Raw genomic sequence first — 17,001 nt, 5'->3', positions numbered from 1 at the left:
CCTTTTCACCAACAATCTCTCCTCCCTGTGCATTCCATGCCTTGTCTTGTCTCTGAGTTGGATCCTGCACAAGGTAGTGTGTCCTCCATTCCCTTGACTTCACTGGGAACTCGGGGTGCTGGGCAACATCCAGAATCAGCCCTTTACATTGCTCTCTGGGATGGGGAATGTTTCTTGAGCTATAGGCCCATTCATGCCGGGGCCTGAGCACGTCCTGGGAGTTAATAAGAGCCCTTGGCCCCCAAGGGAGTTGAAGGTGCTCAGCACTTTGCAGAGACAGTTCTTATGCTTAGGAAACACTGTGTAATTTTATGATTTTTAATAAGCAGCTCTGAGGCCTTGTTCCTGCACCATCAAAGTCAATGGGGCTTTTGCCATTTAATTTCAACAAGAGCAGGATCAGGACTTAGATTCCCACCCTGAAAAGAACTGCCTGGAAGCAAGCTAAAGATGCCCATCTCTTCTAATCCTCACCTGGGTATCCTTGCCTGGACGACCCCATTGGAGCACTATTGAGCCACTGTCTAGTGCCATGTTTTCTCCCTATGCAGCTGTTTGACAGGTTACATCAACTACAGCCTCTCGGTGTTCCGTGTCCAGGACTTTGAGTGGCAGATGAAGCTGCCCGAAAAGCTTCCAGATTTTATGAGGAGTGGGATCACAGAATGCAGGTAAAAGGGGACAATAGCATGGATCATCATCCAGTCACACATGTCCATAGGTGCTGGAACTAGGGGTGCTGGAGGTGCTGCTGCACCCCCTGGCATGAAGTGGTTTCCATTATATACATAGTGTACAGTTTGGGTCAATGGCTCTCAGCACCCCCACTATACAAATTGTTCCAGCCCCCCTGTACACATCCTCACAGTAATACCCTCCCTCCCATCCCCAACAAATATTGCAAATATCGTCTACAAAAAATATCTTGAATGTTTTAAGGTAACATTGGCATGCCTCCCTTCAGCTCCCACACTTACTGGGAAAGCGAAAGACAAGATCTGTAGCTGGTGTAAATCAGTTTGGATCCCCTGAAATCAATGGATCTATGCTGCTTTACGCCAGCTGGGGATCTGTGAGTGGACAACGGAATGGTCAGCTGGAGGAAGCCGTATTGCCTCAGCCGTCTATACCTGAACTGAACAAGGCTGCCCTGGGGCCAAGAGGGAAAGGGAGTAAATGAACCAGTAAGCCTCTCCTGTGACTCGCAGTTGGGGGGGGGGGGGCGGACAGATGGACTGTGACCAGTGGGGGATGGGATTTGATGGGCAGTGTACACAGAGCTGATGGGTGTTGTCCTGTAGGTACCGGGATTACAGGAACTCCGATGACTACAACTACTCTGTTCAGTTCTGGCACGTTTTCGCGGCTCGGCTCGCCTTCCTTATTTTGTTTGAGGTGGGTGCTGTGGATGGTGGTTCTGGGGTCGGCATGGGGAAGGAGACTGAGGCAGTGGGGGAAAGAGTCACACATTCTTCCCTGGGGAGTGATTGAGCAGTGGAGAGTGTGAGCATGCTTGGCTGGGCACTCTGAGGGTGCTGCTTCCGCACTGGCTTCCTTCTCTTGTCCCCCGCCTGACCTCTTCAATGAGGCAATTAGCTCCTTTATTTTGGCACTGCCCCTTTGCTCAGACCCTCCCCCGTGTTCTCCTGCACTCACCCACACTGTCATAATGTTATACCAATTAATAAGATCCTGATGGTTTTTATTTTAAGGGGATAAGGCAAAATGTCATGTTTGTTGTGAATACAGAAAGAATCATAGTAAGCCGTCAGTTATACCTATAACATTCCATTCAATTTCACATTCATTCACACGGTCATTTATACACACACAGGTTCTGCAAGGATGTTATCATAGTTACCAGCCTTAGAGTTGCTCGTGCCAAGCCACTGGCCAGGTGGCCTGGACACAAAGAGGGAGCAGGGCCTTATCAGATGCGCATCTGATGCTCCTAGAAGTTCATTTGCAGAATCAGACCCAAAGTCCTGAGTCTTCAGGGTCTGTTCTTACAGGAATCCATCCTCATGTATTTGCCTCGTCATGCTGTTCTCATGTTTGAAGTGGTAATCAATGACTGGTCTCACGCAGATGACACAGCAATGACGGAATGACAGTATGTTCTCTTGTTCTTCTGCCCTCCTGTTCTTGGGGCAAGTATGCCCTTAGGGTTATCAGGCTATCTTGTCCACTGTATTTTTCAGCCAGATGGTCCTATTTTAAGGCTGGCACCTCAACCTTTAATCTTTCGTTCCTCATTAAATCATACATACAATCACACTCCAACATATATCTTGTCACATCTGCATTCTATCACCTACTCATCCTTTAACATAACCATTCTAAAATCAGTCTGTAAGACTTCAATAAGTCTATTCATCCCACTTGTTATATCTAAAAGGAAACTAACAGGATAAGCATGCAAGAGTGGGGGGTTCACACATCTTATTCCAGAGTTCAGAAAAACAAAGTTATACCAGCCATAAAGGACAGCTGTTATCTTGTTACTTTTAGAACAATCTCTTTGTCTCTGGATGTGCTTCTACAATTAAAACTGATCTTGTAAAACTAACAGACAATTTCAATCAACAGACTCAGCAGGGTGGCTGAGAAACATGTTTCTTTCTAATGGTCAGGCCAAATTCTGGGGTCTGCTGTGGAGTCACTTTTCTTAAATTTCTTATATCAGAAATATACCAGTTATCAATCTAGTCCAACAATCGCTTTCCCTCTCCCCTACCCCTGTGCCCCTGCTGACAATCACTCACTCCTGCTGTTAGTCCCTTGCTCACTTGCCAGTTGCCCTTTAGTCACCTGGACATGGCATTGCCTAGCAGGAAAAACAGCCACTGCCCTTGGCTGGAGCAAATTAGGGCAGCTTCAAGTCAGCTGTGCTGGGAGTGGTACCATTGCAAAGCTGGCATTTCAAAAGGGAGTGTGGGGTGCAGCCAGAGTCAGACAGAAAGCTAAGAGAAACCAGGGACTGTGGGTCCTCATGGCCTGATCTGCCACCCTCTCTGGCCCAGGTTTCCCAGGACTGGAATGAGGGGGGGGGGGTTTGATGTTTTGGGGGGGTCCCGTAGTAGCCTGTATTCGGGGCCCTAATGGGAGGCATTACCCCATAAATCATCCCTGGATGCAGCACTCTGTGTGTGTGTGTGTGTGTGTGTATGTATGTATTTTGATTCCGATCGAACTCCCATTGAAGTCAATGGGAATTGGATTGGGCACTGGATTGGCTCGCGTACTTGGTATATGCCAATATAGCAGTTGAGCATGGCCATGGAGCTATTAGTCCTTGCTAATCATTGCTGGGTCACTGATCACAGCTTGTCTCCCCTGAGAACGGGTTCTGACTGCATGGTGGGCTCTGCTTGCTCATTTCAGCACGTGGCTCTGTGCATCAAGTTGATTGCAGCCTGGTATGTACCGGACATCCCCCAATCGGTTAAGAATAAGCACCTGAAGAAAAAATATGAAAATCTACAGAGAGAACTCAGGTTGGTGTATTGTTCTAGGAATAGCTGTGAAGGGTCCTGGAAGGCAGTGTGATCTAAAGCAGGAGACCTGGCCTCTTGTCCTGATTGGCTGTGTGACCTTGGGGTTAGTCACTGCACCTCCTCTGCACAGATTCCATTAATAGTAGCTGCTCTCCCTCAACCACCGCTCCACTCAAAGGGCTACTCTGAATAGGAGTGGGCAGAGCAGAAAGGTGGAACAGAATGGTCTCTGGTGGGGCTTGACAACAGCTTACGTTCTGCCTAGGCTGGAGTCAGTATAAGGGATGATAAATGGTCTGTGTTGGCCAAGTGTCCTCTTTACTCCACGGGCAAAGCCTAGGCATCCTAGGGTCTTAACTACCAATTCTACCACAGGTCAACCTCCTGACATCTAACCTGCCTGTTCAGTAGAGGAGGTGTGAGATGGAGGCTGGTGGCATCTGACCTCTTAGAAGAGAGTCCTGCAAGCATTGGTTAGCCTCCCAAAGGAAGCAGTGGAAGCACTATCTGGGTTTCACTTAAAACTAGACTGGGGAATAGAAGGTGCAATCCATCCTTGGCCCCTGGAGGCTGGATTAGCCCAGTGATTCTCCAGTTTTTTCATTCTGGAAACTGCCTCATACAAGAGACAGAGTGCACCTCTGAGGGATCCGCCTGCCCTCCCAATCCCCCCATGCTTGGCTAGCCACATTCCTCATTCTGCAGAGCATGAGGGAGGGCTCCACAGCCCTTTACTAATCCATAGACCACAGCTTGAGAACCCCTGGATTAGATGACTCAAAACTAAAGATGGTCAGAAAATTTGGGATTTTGGGGAGGGGACTTCCCCCTCCAGAAAACTTCCACAGAAATGAAAATTTCTCAACTTTCCATGGAAAAATCTTGACTTTTTTGGTGAAAAGTCAAAATTTAAATATATCTGCTGAAAACTGAAGAAATGCTGCTGTAATGCCAATGGGAACTGTAGTTCAGATGCGTCATGCTGCCATTCTCCTTTGCGGGTTGGACTGTATTTCACATGGAGCTCCACAGTCTCCCTCTATTAATAAAGGGAAGTGGTAAGTCATGGGAGTCCCAGATCCTGTTGCATTATGGGAGATGTAGCCCAGCTAGGAAACCCAGCCCGCAGAGGAGAATGTGGACATGGGGGAACAAAACTACAAGTTCCAGGAGACACTGTGATGGTATATCCAAATCAAAATATGTTAGCTTTCCGCAGTTTGGGTTTTTTTCCAATATAATCTAAATTTGCTGAGACTAGCAGACTCTTTCCACAAAAAGCCTTTTAATTGAAACCCTGCTTGCCACAGTAAAATAGCTTTGCTAGAGTATTTTCGACCAGCCTTTCTCACTGGTTCTTACTCATCTCAATTTTGATTGTTCTGTTCAATAACTCTGCTGGTGTCACTGGAACAACCTGGATTGTTTCTGTATCTTCCAGCATAATGGATCGCTCTACAGAAGTGTAGCAAGTCACTGCGCACACGGTAGGGGGCAGAAGCAGAGACTGCAGACCCAGTATCCAGCAGGACAGTGCTGTGGGCTTTGGAGGCACTATACAGGCACCTCCCACAAACCTTGCAACTGCAGTTCATTCTCTCCTGTTGTTTTGGACTTTGCCTCTTAACTGTGGGGGAAACAATGCAATGGTAAACTTGCATAAGCAGATCCTTTAGAATCTCACTGTGGCAGGGAACAAGAGGGTATCTTTAAGAAATGCTGCATTTCAAAGATGTCTCAGAGCTGGGCGGAAACCTTTGCAGTGTTGGCCAAACATAACACTTTGTCCGATTTTTCAAAGAAGCCTAAAAAGGGCTAGATTTTTTTGCTGAATTTGTCATGCTTTTTCACCATCAGGGGCAGACACGATTTTACCCCTGCACCCACCTCCCACATTGCTAAGAGGAAATACCATACAAGGCCCAAGTCTATGGGGATGGGTGGGGTTACCCTGTCTGCTGTACCAACATTGTCCCCAGTTTGGAGGGACAGTCTCTGTCCAGCTGACTCTCCTTCCTATCCTATGTCTAAGACCTATTTCTTGATTAGATGGAATTGATCTCGAGAGACCAGATTCCTGACTGCTGATCCCTGGTTCTTACTGTATTGATGTGTGACCTTGTGCAAATTAACCTCTTAGGTGCCTCAGTTGATGTAATGGGGCAGACACCTATCTACCTCACCTGGATACTGTGCAGCTTAAATAATTAATATCTAAAGCACTTTGAGGCCTTGTCTACATTGAGAATTTGCCCTCATTCCATTACTCGGTGACCAGCCACTGCAAACTCCAAGTACACACAAGGAAATACTGTGTTTGGCAAGGGTGGAGCTCATCTCAGTTTCAAACAGCAGTTAGTTCCACTGAAGCAGAGTGAGGCTCTTCTTAGCTGTATATGGGATTTGCTCTGGCGCAGCAAGTGACACCAATTGCTGGCCTATGTAAACCAGCCCTTGGATCCTTTCAGAGATCCTGTGTTAGCATTTCATTCAGTCAGGCTAATCTACGGCAGGCAACCTGGCTTTATCTTCAGTAGTTCATTTTAATCCTTCACTTGTCATTAAACTGGGCTCACTGGCTGGACTGTGGAGTAGATTGCTTACTTTCTCTATCCCCTTTGTATTTCATATGTCTCACCAGTCCTCCTCCTTCCAGTGGAGAACCTCAGTGCTCCAGTACACCTCCATCACCCAGAAAGCTGCTCTTCTCTCTTTTACTAAAGTGATTACAGCAGCCACCTAGCCAGGTGGAGGGAACAGGGGGAGTGATCTTTAATAAAAAAAAAAAGGGGGGGGCCCACCCGCTGGGGCGCTTTTACTCACCCAGCAGCACTCCGGGAGCGGGCCCTCACTCATTCCGGGTGTCTTTGGCGGCACTGAAGGTCCCACCCCTGGAGTACTGCCGATGACCCAGAGCGCCGCTGGGTGAGTAAAAGCGTTGCGGGAAAATTTAAAAGGCGCCAAGACATTGCCAAGGCGCCACTTGTGCTCAGTCCGGGAGCGGCCACTGCCCCGCTCCCCCCACAGCTACGCCACTGGATCACAGTTGTTCCTCCTATGGGTAAGGGTGCAGAGCAGGGCCTTACCCTAAATCTCCTACATCCCAAGCAAGTACCCTAACCACTGGACAGTAATGGGGTAGGGTGGTTCCCTCTCTTAAACCCTGCGCTTGTTGGCACTTCACTCCTGGCTAGTTTAGGCCACTCCCCGCTAAGCTGGCTGGCTTCAGAAGATCCCTTCCATAGGCACCTAACTCTCCCTATGCCCTTGTATGGGGAGCCTGAGCACCTAGCTCAGGGTGATGATTCCACGAGGTGGCAGGCTGCCTGAGAGCTAGGCATTACAATGCTTAGGTACCTTTGTGGATCGGGGCCCTTGTCAGCCTTCAATGAGGACTGACAGCTAGGTTGGAAAAATGTTAGTGTCAGAGTCACAGAGCTAAAGCTCAGTTGGAACACGCCCAGTGGAAAACTCCTAAATCTGCAAACGCACAGGTAGATCCCAGTACTGCAGTGAATCCTGTGTGGGAAGATCCCTTTACACTAAGTGCCAGGGAAAGCTGGGGTCCACCGACTTGGAGCCTGTTATAGGATTGGGGCCTTTTAACGGGGCCAAGCTAAACCTAAGTGAGACAGACTTAAACTCCTGCAACAAAGTTTCAGTGGTTTAGCTAAATTGGTTTAATTCATATATAGGGCTTGCCCACATGCGGGGGTTTAAAATCACATTAACGTTAGCTAGTGAGCACTCAAATGACCTTCCCTGCCCACACATGCTGCAGTTCTTCCAAGTGGACAACTGGCCCAGAAATACTTATTCTCCAATCACCTTTGAAAGTTCCTTGCATATTGAAGTAGTGCAGACTAACGTTGACATTCACGCACGCCTCATTTCACACTAGGCTGGCAGTATGCCAGCTTCTATCCGACTGTACTTTGCCAGGACCAGCCTGTCTGTTTACCTGTGTGCCCTCCACTGCTCTGGGGTCATGTTGCCCAGATCTCCCCTCCCTGTTCAAATGCTGGCAGGAGGCCAGGAACAGTCCATTTGTTCCTGGAGTACAGCCCTCAAGCCTTCCAGTGGTGCTATTACTGCCATCTAATGCCTTATGCAGCAGCATGGAAACCTGTGGAGATCTTTGATTGCCTTGCCATCTGGGGAGACGCAAGGGTGCAGGCAGCACTTTCAAAAAAAAAAAAATCACCAGAATAACGCAGTCTATGAAGACATCTCTAAATAGATGGCCCCAAAGGGTCACAGTAGGACCCTATTCAATGCCACAGCATGAGCAAAGCACTGAAAAGCCACTACAAGAAAACGAGGGACAAAAGATAGACCTCTAGCAACGTGTGACCTGTCTTTACTATGAGACTTTTCTGCTGGGATGCCATTATTGGTGCAAATTCTGTATTTAGACAAGTCTTCAATGTGTAGTTTAAGGATTTTCTAGTTTTCTTAAATAATCAAGCCAATTAAATGCAAATCCACTACCAGCCCTACCACATTAAGGCTGAGCAACAAAGCACTCGGAGACAGGACATTCCAGACGTTGATTCTTGCTGTCGTCATTCCTGTTTTCCTTGTTCAATATCAGCTCTAAAAAAGTATGTATTTAATCTATGCCAGAAAGTATATGGCCTAAGCACAGTGACTGAATGAATCTTGCAGGCAAAAAACTCTTAGCTTTTCTAAGATCCTGATTTGTGAATTTTTGATTTGTCAGCCTTGTGCTAATGCTAGGTTCTACATTCGTTATTCACATATAAGTGACTAGATTGTGAATCACGGCAGGGGAATCAAGCCCTGATTCAGCCTAGCATGCAGGCATGTGTGTAACTTTAAGCATGTGACTAGTCCACAGAAGTCCAATGTGGCCACTCCAGGGCCCCCCCATTCGACTTCAGTGGACTAGTCACATGCTTAAAGTTACACATGTGCTTGTGTGCCATGCTGAATCAGGTCATTAATGCAGCCATCGCCAGACTGATATGGCATTTAAAATATTTTCCTGGCCTCCCTTATTTTGGATGCCAGGTATGTTGTCCATATTTTAAAATGCTCAGTAATGGTGGCTTGAAATATTGTGCACTGATATTGTAATTTTTTTAATAAAGGCAGTTTTATACAATAAACTTTGTTTGTTTTTAAAAGATGTTGCTTCAGCTTATTAAGCAAAGAGTTGGGCTGGGTTTGGATGGTAAAGAATTGAAATGTGAAGGCCATTTTAAATATTGGCTTGAGGGCAGGACCGTGAACTTGTTAGAGTTGTTAGTCATTAAGGTATTGGCATGGGATGCGGGCCATCTGGGTCAGTTTCCAGCTTTGATACAAACTTCCTGTATGACTGGGGATGAGTCACTTCAGTAGAGATTTTCAAAGCTGCCCCAGGCATTTGGAGGTGCGGTGTCTAAATCTCTGAGCCAACTTTGGAAAGCTCAGCCTTTAATCCTGGTGTCAGTTTACCCATCTGTAAAATGGGGATAATACTTCCCATACTATTTAGGGGAGTTGTGAAAATACGTGTGTTAGTGTCTGGGAAGGGCTCAGATGATACAGTATGGGGTGGAAAATACATACATTGTGCTAGGCATTTACAAACTTATTAGGGTAACATTTTCAAAGCACTTGTGATGTAAGCCTGATTTACGCACAGGTTTTGTACCAATAATTATTTCAATGAGGGTTGTTTGTTTTTAAATCTGAAATAGTTAGAACAGTACAATCCAGTGCTAAAAGGTGCTTATATCGGTATGGCTTTTTCCATATGGGAAGGGGAACAAGTTTTCTCTGTATGAAACACTTTTATATCAATATAACTGTGCCCACATTAGGGCTGTTGCAACTGCTTTTTTATGTACACTTGCACACTAGATCCTACTGTAGTGATATTTTTGGATTTGAAAGGGATCCCTGACACATTTTGCCCAGAGCGTTGAAATGCTCTTTCTGGCATTGGTGAAAGCTATTGTAAGTAGTTTTACTGAATTGGCTTAATACCATAAAATGCATTATGTTGGCTATGAATACTAACCTCACATTTATATAGCAACTTTAATCCCAAAGCACCTTCACACAGTCAATCCTTCACGCATCACTGAAATGCAGCCACCTCTGAATTGCAACACTGTGAGCTGTACACAGTAATTCTACAAGCTTAGCACAGAAAGTAAGGAAGAATACAGTAGCAAATTGAGATGGCAGGGAGAATCTGAACAGGAGGATGCAATTAGTCAGACTCCTGTCTCTTTAGAGATGGCACCTCTAACAGAACACTGGCTACAAATCAGTACTGAGTGAGAGAGAAGAGTAATATGCAGAGTTTTATCACCACCACTTTTTGCCATGCTGGGTTTTCCTTGGAGGTATCCCTTTAATGTAAAGATCAGCCTAAGCCTGTTTAACTTGTAAAATCTGACAAACCCACAGCCCAACCTGGTACAGCTGCAGGTCATACCCAACAATAAAAATAAAAAGTTATTTACTGCACTGTCTCAGGGATCACAGCTTCTGGTTTGGCTTCTCCATCTAAAAGCCATGAAGTGCTCAGGGTTAACTCAGCAGTGAGAATGGCAAGGCAAGGTAATAAATAGAAACAACTCCTAAGTATGTAACAATTGCACAAGTGCACAGCTGGCTTATCTGAGCTTGCACTGCTTCAAAATACATTGCTCTGAGTCCACAATGGTGCTTTTATTATAGTTACTGGGAGCTGCATGTACAAATCAAGGGCTGTATCTGATCCTGAGGTTCATACTCTACTCAGGGCCAGATTCTCAGCTGCTGTAAATCAATGTAGCTTTACTGAAGTCAACAGAGTTACTGATTTACATGAGTATCACCCCTATCATCATCATGCAACCTTGGGGCTTTCAGTGGAATTGCATAGGAGAGCAAAATTTGTCCCTAAAAGCTTTTTTCTTTTCATTAGTCTAAGTTGCTGGAAAGGACTTTAGTATCTCATTCCCACCTTTAAGGAACATTGTGATGCAGGGTGAGATGCTGGCACCAAGCTCTTTAGAGGAGTCCATCATTTGGAGTGGGGAGGGAAGGGGGTGGATCTAACATTAATTGACAGCATTCTTTGCCTTTCCACACTTATGGATAGAAACACCTCCTCCTGGCTGAATTCCACTCTCCTAATTAGGCGACAGGGAGAATACAGCAGCTATTAAAGAACCCATCTAACACAGCTAGAATTTTAGTTGATCCAATTCAGCAGGGATCAACTCAGAGACACATGCTGCTTTGTGTCCTCTTATGTTCTCTGCGGTGCTGACAACTTCGCACAATAAAAGTGGTTGATTCTGGAAGACAAGGCTTTCACTCTGGCAGTGAATTGTCTCTGCGCACAGGATGGGTTGCTATCATGCTCAGGAGCATGGAGCGCTGAAAGGAAAGTTACACAGACCCAGGATGCTGGTTCAGAACCGTGTCTCCTGTCATCTGGCCCTTCCTTTCCTGCCTTAATTCAGCCCAGCTGGGTTCCCATGTTCATTTCCACCCACCCACCGCAGATCAGTGCCTCTTGGGAGCGGGGAGGCTCAATTTAAATCAGGCAGGTACCGCTAAACAGTTCAATGCTGATGGTTTTTCCTCACCACACAATGCAAGGCTGATGCTGACCATTATTTAAGGGCACCTTTTTAAGCAAAAAAAATGGGGGTCCTGCTCCAGCACCCCCTGAATTCAGTGGCCCGAGTCCTGGCTCCTGCAGCCCGGGGGCTCATCCGTCCTACGTAGCTAGGTTTTTAGACCATGCCCATCCCCGTGGCCTCTGGGACCGAGGCCGGAGACCCCTGACCCGCCCTGCTGCCAGGGCGTCCCAGGGCTGAGCGGAGGTGGGGACGTCGGTCACAGGCAGCCCCTGGGGTGCCGTGGATGAGGCTCCTCCCACCTGCAGGCTCCCTAATCCCCTCCGCCAGGGCCAGGGCCCCGCCCCCGCCGCAGGCTGAGTCCAGCCAGGCACCTGCCGCCCCGCCCCGCCCCGCCCCGCCAGGTGAGCTCGTCCTGCGCCATAGGCTGGGCGGTGTCTGGGCGGGGCCACGGCTGAACCCCGCCCGGTGCATGCCGGGAGCTGTAGTCCTCTCCCCCTGGAAATCTCAGCCCCGCGGCTGCCGCGGGACTAGCACCCCAGAGTGCCCCGCGCGGGGCGGTGGCTGCTGGGAGGCGAGGAACCGCCCCTCCGCCTCCCTGGGCGCGGGTTCCCATGGCAACTGGGCGGTGCCTGGGTGCAGGTGCCAAGAAGCCTCCCCGCCCCCACCCACCGCACAGGCTGCCCCCGGGGTGGGGGCCCCTGGACGGAGATAGGTAGGAGTCACCCCGGACACGGCCCTGTCCCCGGCCAGCGCAGCTCCCCAACAGGCCCTTAGTCAACCCAGCTGCCCTCAGACCCCAGTGCCACCTGCAGCCCCGCAAGGCCACCCCCAGCCAGCCCAGCCCCCCAATATCACCCCCACCCAGATCAGCCCCCAACACCCCACCACAGCCAACCCAGCTCCCTGCAGCCCCCCCTGTGCCACCTGCAGCCACCTCAGTGTCATCTGCAGCCCCCCAGCTCCCCAAGGCCACCCACAGCCAGCCCAGCCCCCCAATATCACCCCCACCCAGATCAGCCCCCAACACAGCCAACCCAGCTCCCCGCAGCCCCCCCTGCCACCTGCAGCCACCCCAGCGTCATCTGCAGCCCCCCAGCTCCCCAAGGCCACCCCCAGCCAGCCCAGCCCCCCAATATCACCCCCACCCAGATCAGCCCCCAACACCCCACCACAGCCAACCCAGCTCCCTGCAGCCCCCCCTGTGCCACCTGCAGCCACCTCAGTGTCATCTGCAGCCCCCCAGCTCCCCAAGGCCACCCACAGCCAGCCCAGCCCCCCAATATCACCCCCACCCAGATCAGCCCCCAACACAGCCAACCCAGCTCCCCACAGCCCCCCCTGCCACCTGCAGCCACCCCAGCGTCATCTGCAGCCCCCCAGCTCCCCAAGGCCACCCCCAGCCAGCCCAGCCCCCCAATATCACCCCCACCCAGATCAGCCCCCAACACCCCACCACAGCCAACCCAGCTCCCCACAGCCCCCCCTGCCACCTGCAGCCACCCCAGCGTCATCTGCAGCCCCCCAGCTCCCCAAGGCCACCCACAGCCAGCCCAGCCCCCCAATATCACCCCCACCCAGATCAGCCCCCAACACAGCCAACCCAGCTCCCCGCAGCCCCCCCTGCCACCTGCAGCCACCCCAGCGTCATCTGCAGCCCCCCAGCTCCCCAAGGCCACCCCCAGCCAGCCCAGCCCCCCAATATCACCCCCACCCAGATCAGCCCCCAACACCCCACCACAGCCAACCCAGCTCCCCACAGCCCCCCCCTGCCACCTGCAGCCACCCCAGCGTCATCTGCAGCCCCCCAGCTCCCCAAGGCCACCCACAGCCAGCCCAGCCCCCCAATATCACCCCCACCCAGATCAGCCCCCAACACCCCACCACAGCCAACCCAGCTCCCCACAGCCCCCCCCTGCCACCTGCAGCCACCCCAGCGTCATCTGCAGCCCCCCAGCTCCCCAAGGCCACCCACAGCCAGCCCAGCCCCCCAATATCACCCCCACCCAGATCAGCCCCCAACACCCCACCACAGCCAACCCAGCTCCCCACAGCCCCCCCCTGCCACCTGCAGCCACCCCAGCGTCATCTGCAGCCCCCCAGCTCCCCAAGGCCACCCACAGCCAGCCCAGCCCCCCAATATCACCCCCACCCAGATCAGCCCCCAACACCCCACCACAGCCAACCCAGCTCCCCACAGCCCCCCCCTGCCACCTGCAGCCACCCCAGCGTCATCTGCAGCCCCCCAGCTCCCCAAGGCCACCCACAGCCAGCCCAGCCCCCCAATATCACCCCCACCCAGATCAGCCCCCAACACAGCCAACCCAGCTCCCCACAGCCCCCCCTGCCACCTGCAGCCACCCCAGCGTCATCTGCAGCCCCCCAGCTCCCCAAGCCACCCCAATATCGCCCACAACCAGCTCAGCCCCCTAATATCACCCCCAGCCAGATCAGCCCCCAACACCCCACCACAGCCAACCCAGCTCCCCACAGTCCCCCCTGTGCCACCTGCAGCCACCTCAGTGTCATCTGCAGCCCCCCAGCTCCCCAAGGCCACCCACAGCCAGCCCAGCTCCCCCACCCCCAAGCCACCCCAATATCACCCACAGCCAGCCCAGCCCCCCAATGCTCTCCATAGCCAGATCAGCCCCCACCCCCAACACCCCGCCACAGCCAGACCACCTCCCCACAGCCCCCCCCCCCCCCCCGTGCCACCTGCAGATGCCCCAGTGTCATCTGTAGCCAGCTGAGCTCCTAAAGGCCAGCCCCAGCCAGCCCGGCCTCCTGCCGCAGGCCCCTAACACCCCCCACAGCCAGCCCAGCTCCCCACAGCCCCCCCTTCCCCACCCCCACCACCTGCAGCCACCCCAGGTCCCTCACCGCCAGTGCCACCCCACAGCTAGCCTGAGGGCTCTGCTGGGCCCCATAATGGCTAGGATTCCCTGCTTGCTTCTCCCCACTGGTTTCCTTGCCTGATCCCATCCCCCAGATTCACTGCCTTCTGCCATTCATACCCTGCCCGCTCCATGGGGATCCCTGCCCACCCAAGGAGTTCTCCACCGCTCCTTCCATTTTCCAGCACCACACCCACCCATGGAGTTCCCTGCTGCTGTTCCTTCCCCAGCCCCCAGTGTTCCCTACCACAGCATGCTGCCCTGCCTGTTTGATCCTTGTACTAGGAAGTCCTCGCTTTGCACTAGATCATCACCCCTTTGATGGCATTTTGTAGGCACCTCAACCTGGGAAGGAATCACTCTGCAGGGATGCCTTATTAATATTGGGATAGATCCAGATATACGGAGACCAGTTTTCAGAGTAGCAGCCGTGTTAATCTGTATCTGCAAAAAGAAAAGGCGTCCTTGTGGCACCTTAGAGACTAACCAATTTATTTGAGCATGAGCCTTCGTGAGCTACAGCTTGGCAACCCTGCGATGCTGGGCCCAACATGCTATGCTCCACTGCAGCTGATCAAGGTGGAGCATAGCATGCTAGAAGGTGATGGTGGCACAATCTGTGTTCTATGGTTTGGAGCAGCTCCGGTGTTCCTGGCAGTGTTTGGTGATTAAAAGTATAAATAGTAATTAGAGATGAGCCTGATCCAAAACTCACCCTTCAAATGGTCCAGGTGTTGGGAAAATTTGGACCTGGATCCAAACATCACATCTGGATCCAATATGTTTCTGTAATGGGTGGAGCCAAAACCCTGGATCAGAATACCCTCAAACTTGGAAATAGCTAGGACTAAAGTGACATCCACTCTTTCAACTTAGTTTTATTTCTAATCGTGGAAGCTGAGAGCTCATATCCTGTCATTAGTGTTTTAAATAGAAAGCTGATGAGCAAGTGGCTCTATAGTGGAGAATGAACAGGCTATACAGCGAGATGGGAAGGACTGAGGTTCACCTTTCATATTTTGCTTTGAAAAAAATTGAAAGATTTAATAAGTTTCATTATTTTTCTTCATTAAAGGGGAAAAGTTACTGACAGAGTACTAAAAAATTCTCTGGAAAAAGAATCACCCATTGAAACTGGAGTGTCAGTATATTATTATGCACTTGGTATTAAATGCTTCATGCTGACATTTTATGTGGAAACTGGTTTCTTTTAAATTGAATTTCAGTGTAAGTTTCTATAAAATGAAAGATCGGAAATGAAAATGCTTTGAGGAGGATTGGTCAGTGAGGAAACTGCAGAATCGAAATGCAGCTAAATTGCAGGAGGGCAGGCTAATGTGGTCAGGTTTCTTAGAAAATGGGTTTGCCTGGTGGCTAGCCAACGTGGTGAGCTTTGCGAGTGAATCCACCACGCATACAGACGAAGTGCACAATCAGGCATGAGGATGCCACCCACCATTTTTAAATGCTGTGTGTTGCTAAAAGCAACGTTTGTCAGGGAGCTTTAGAGGAGCAAAGAGCAGTTCTTTAAAAATCCAGCCTTTGAAAAGCTAAGTGTGTACTCACCACCCATTCCTGCCACACCAGATATTTTAGCCTCTGAAATTCCCTAAGATTTACTCTCTTGAGTTTCTCCGTGTTTCGTTCTTCAGAGATTCATTTGTGTTTTTAAAAAACAGAAATATTGGTTACAGAGACACAGTGAACTCAGATTTTTGTAAAAACTTGTTTTACAATTTTTTGCTAACTCAAAACCAACAAAATGCACTGCTTGGACACTGTGGCGATTGGCAAGCCCTATATGTAGCTGCCAGGTTTTATGCAGTTCCACAGGTGACATTTTACGAAATGTAATGAGCTAATTAGCATATTTACAAACAGTTTGCATATGACTCTAACTTATGATCAATACATCCTGCCCCAAGCAGTGGAGCTGAACAACACTTGACAACTATGAGAGCTGACATAAGGACTCTATGCTAGCCATTTGTAGCCTCGTGCCTAGTGGTCATGTCAAGGAGGGAGGGGTATGGCCAGGTAGGGGACATGGCTTGAGTGCAGCATGCAACAGATATAGGGGATATGGGAAGCTGAGCTCTGTAGTTTTCATCATACTTAGATCCCCAGATGCTCTAGAGCAGGGGTCGGCAACCTTTTAAAAGTGGTGTGCCAAGTCTTCATTTATTCACTTTAAGGTTTTGTGTGCCAATAATACATTTTAACATTTTTTAGAAGGTCTCTCTCTGTAAGTCTATATATCATATAACTAAACTATTGTCGTATGTAAATAAGGGTTTCAAAATGTTTAAGAAGCTTCATTTAAAATTAAATTAAAATGCTGATCTTATACCACTAGCCCGCTCAGTCTGCTGCCAGCCTGGGGTTCCATTCACCTATGCCGGCAGCAGGCTGAGCAGGGCCTGCGGCCGGGACCCCGGCTGGCAAGGGGCTGGCAGCCAGAACCCCAGACCGGCAGTGGGCTGAGTGGGGCTGGCGGCCAGGACCCTAGACCGGCAGTGCTCTGAGCGTTTCAGCCCGCTGCCGTTCTGCGGGTCCATCCGCCGGCTCCTGCCAGCCAGGGTCCTGGCTGCCGGCCCCGCTGCCGGTCTGGGGTCCCAGCCCTGTCCACATAGAGTAGGTACCTACCTTCTCCCTGGTTCTAGACATTCTCGTCCTCTCTCTGCACTGAGATGAGGGTGGGAGTGCACTGAGCACAGGGCTGGGGGTGAAGGAGCAGGCTGGGGATTGGGGTGCAGGGCCTGACCAGGAGCTAGAATGAGGGAGGGGGCTCAGGGTTGGGGCAGGAGGTTTGGGTTTGGAGCGCTTACCTGGGCAGCTCCCATTTGGTGCAAGGGGTGCAGGTGGGAATGTGGGGGTGTGTGTGTGTGCAGGAGCTCCCATTTGGTGCTCAGGGTGGGGGTGGGGATGTGGTGGGTGCAAGAGTCAGTGCATGGGGTGTGGGGGAGCTGGGTATGTGTGGGGGGTGCAGGAGTCAGGGGGCTGGGGGTGTGTGAGGAG

The 17,001-nt window shown here is 50.6% G+C and overlaps 2 protein-coding genes across 7 annotated transcripts in view; both read left to right on the top strand.

Annotated features, from left to right (window-relative positions):
• Positions 1-8,609, top strand: part of ANO9 (anoctamin 9) — a 41,608-nt gene extending 32,999 nt beyond the window's left edge. For all 3 annotated transcript variants that reach the window (XM_073347022.2, XM_073347023.2, XM_073347020.2), the window contains 4 exons: positions 552-671; positions 1,302-1,395; positions 3,385-3,497; positions 4,939-8,609. In XM_073347022.2, the coding sequence (XP_073203123.1) occupies positions 552-671; positions 1,302-1,395; positions 3,385-3,497; positions 4,939-4,966 (355 nt within the window). In that variant the 3' untranslated portion in view covers positions 4,967-8,609. The remainder of the gene's footprint in view (positions 1-551; positions 672-1,301; positions 1,396-3,384; positions 3,498-4,938) is intronic.
• Positions 8,610-11,703: 3,094 nt separating this feature from the next.
• Positions 11,704-17,001, top strand: part of SIGIRR (single Ig and TIR domain containing) — a 41,434-nt gene continuing 36,136 nt past the window's right edge. For all 4 annotated transcript variants that reach the window (XM_073347019.2, XM_073347018.2, XM_073347017.1 and 1 more), the window contains exon 1: positions 11,704-11,804. The gene's annotated coding sequence lies outside the window, so the exon portion shown is untranslated. The remainder of the gene's footprint in view (positions 11,805-17,001) is intronic.

Source organism: Lepidochelys kempii, chromosome 6, assembly GCF_965140285.1.
Source record: "Lepidochelys kempii isolate rLepKem1 chromosome 6, rLepKem1.hap1, whole genome shotgun sequence".
Classification (NCBI taxonomy): Eukaryota; Metazoa; Chordata; order Testudines; family Cheloniidae; genus Lepidochelys; species Lepidochelys kempii.
This window is presented reverse-complemented; position numbering and strand designations above follow the sequence as displayed.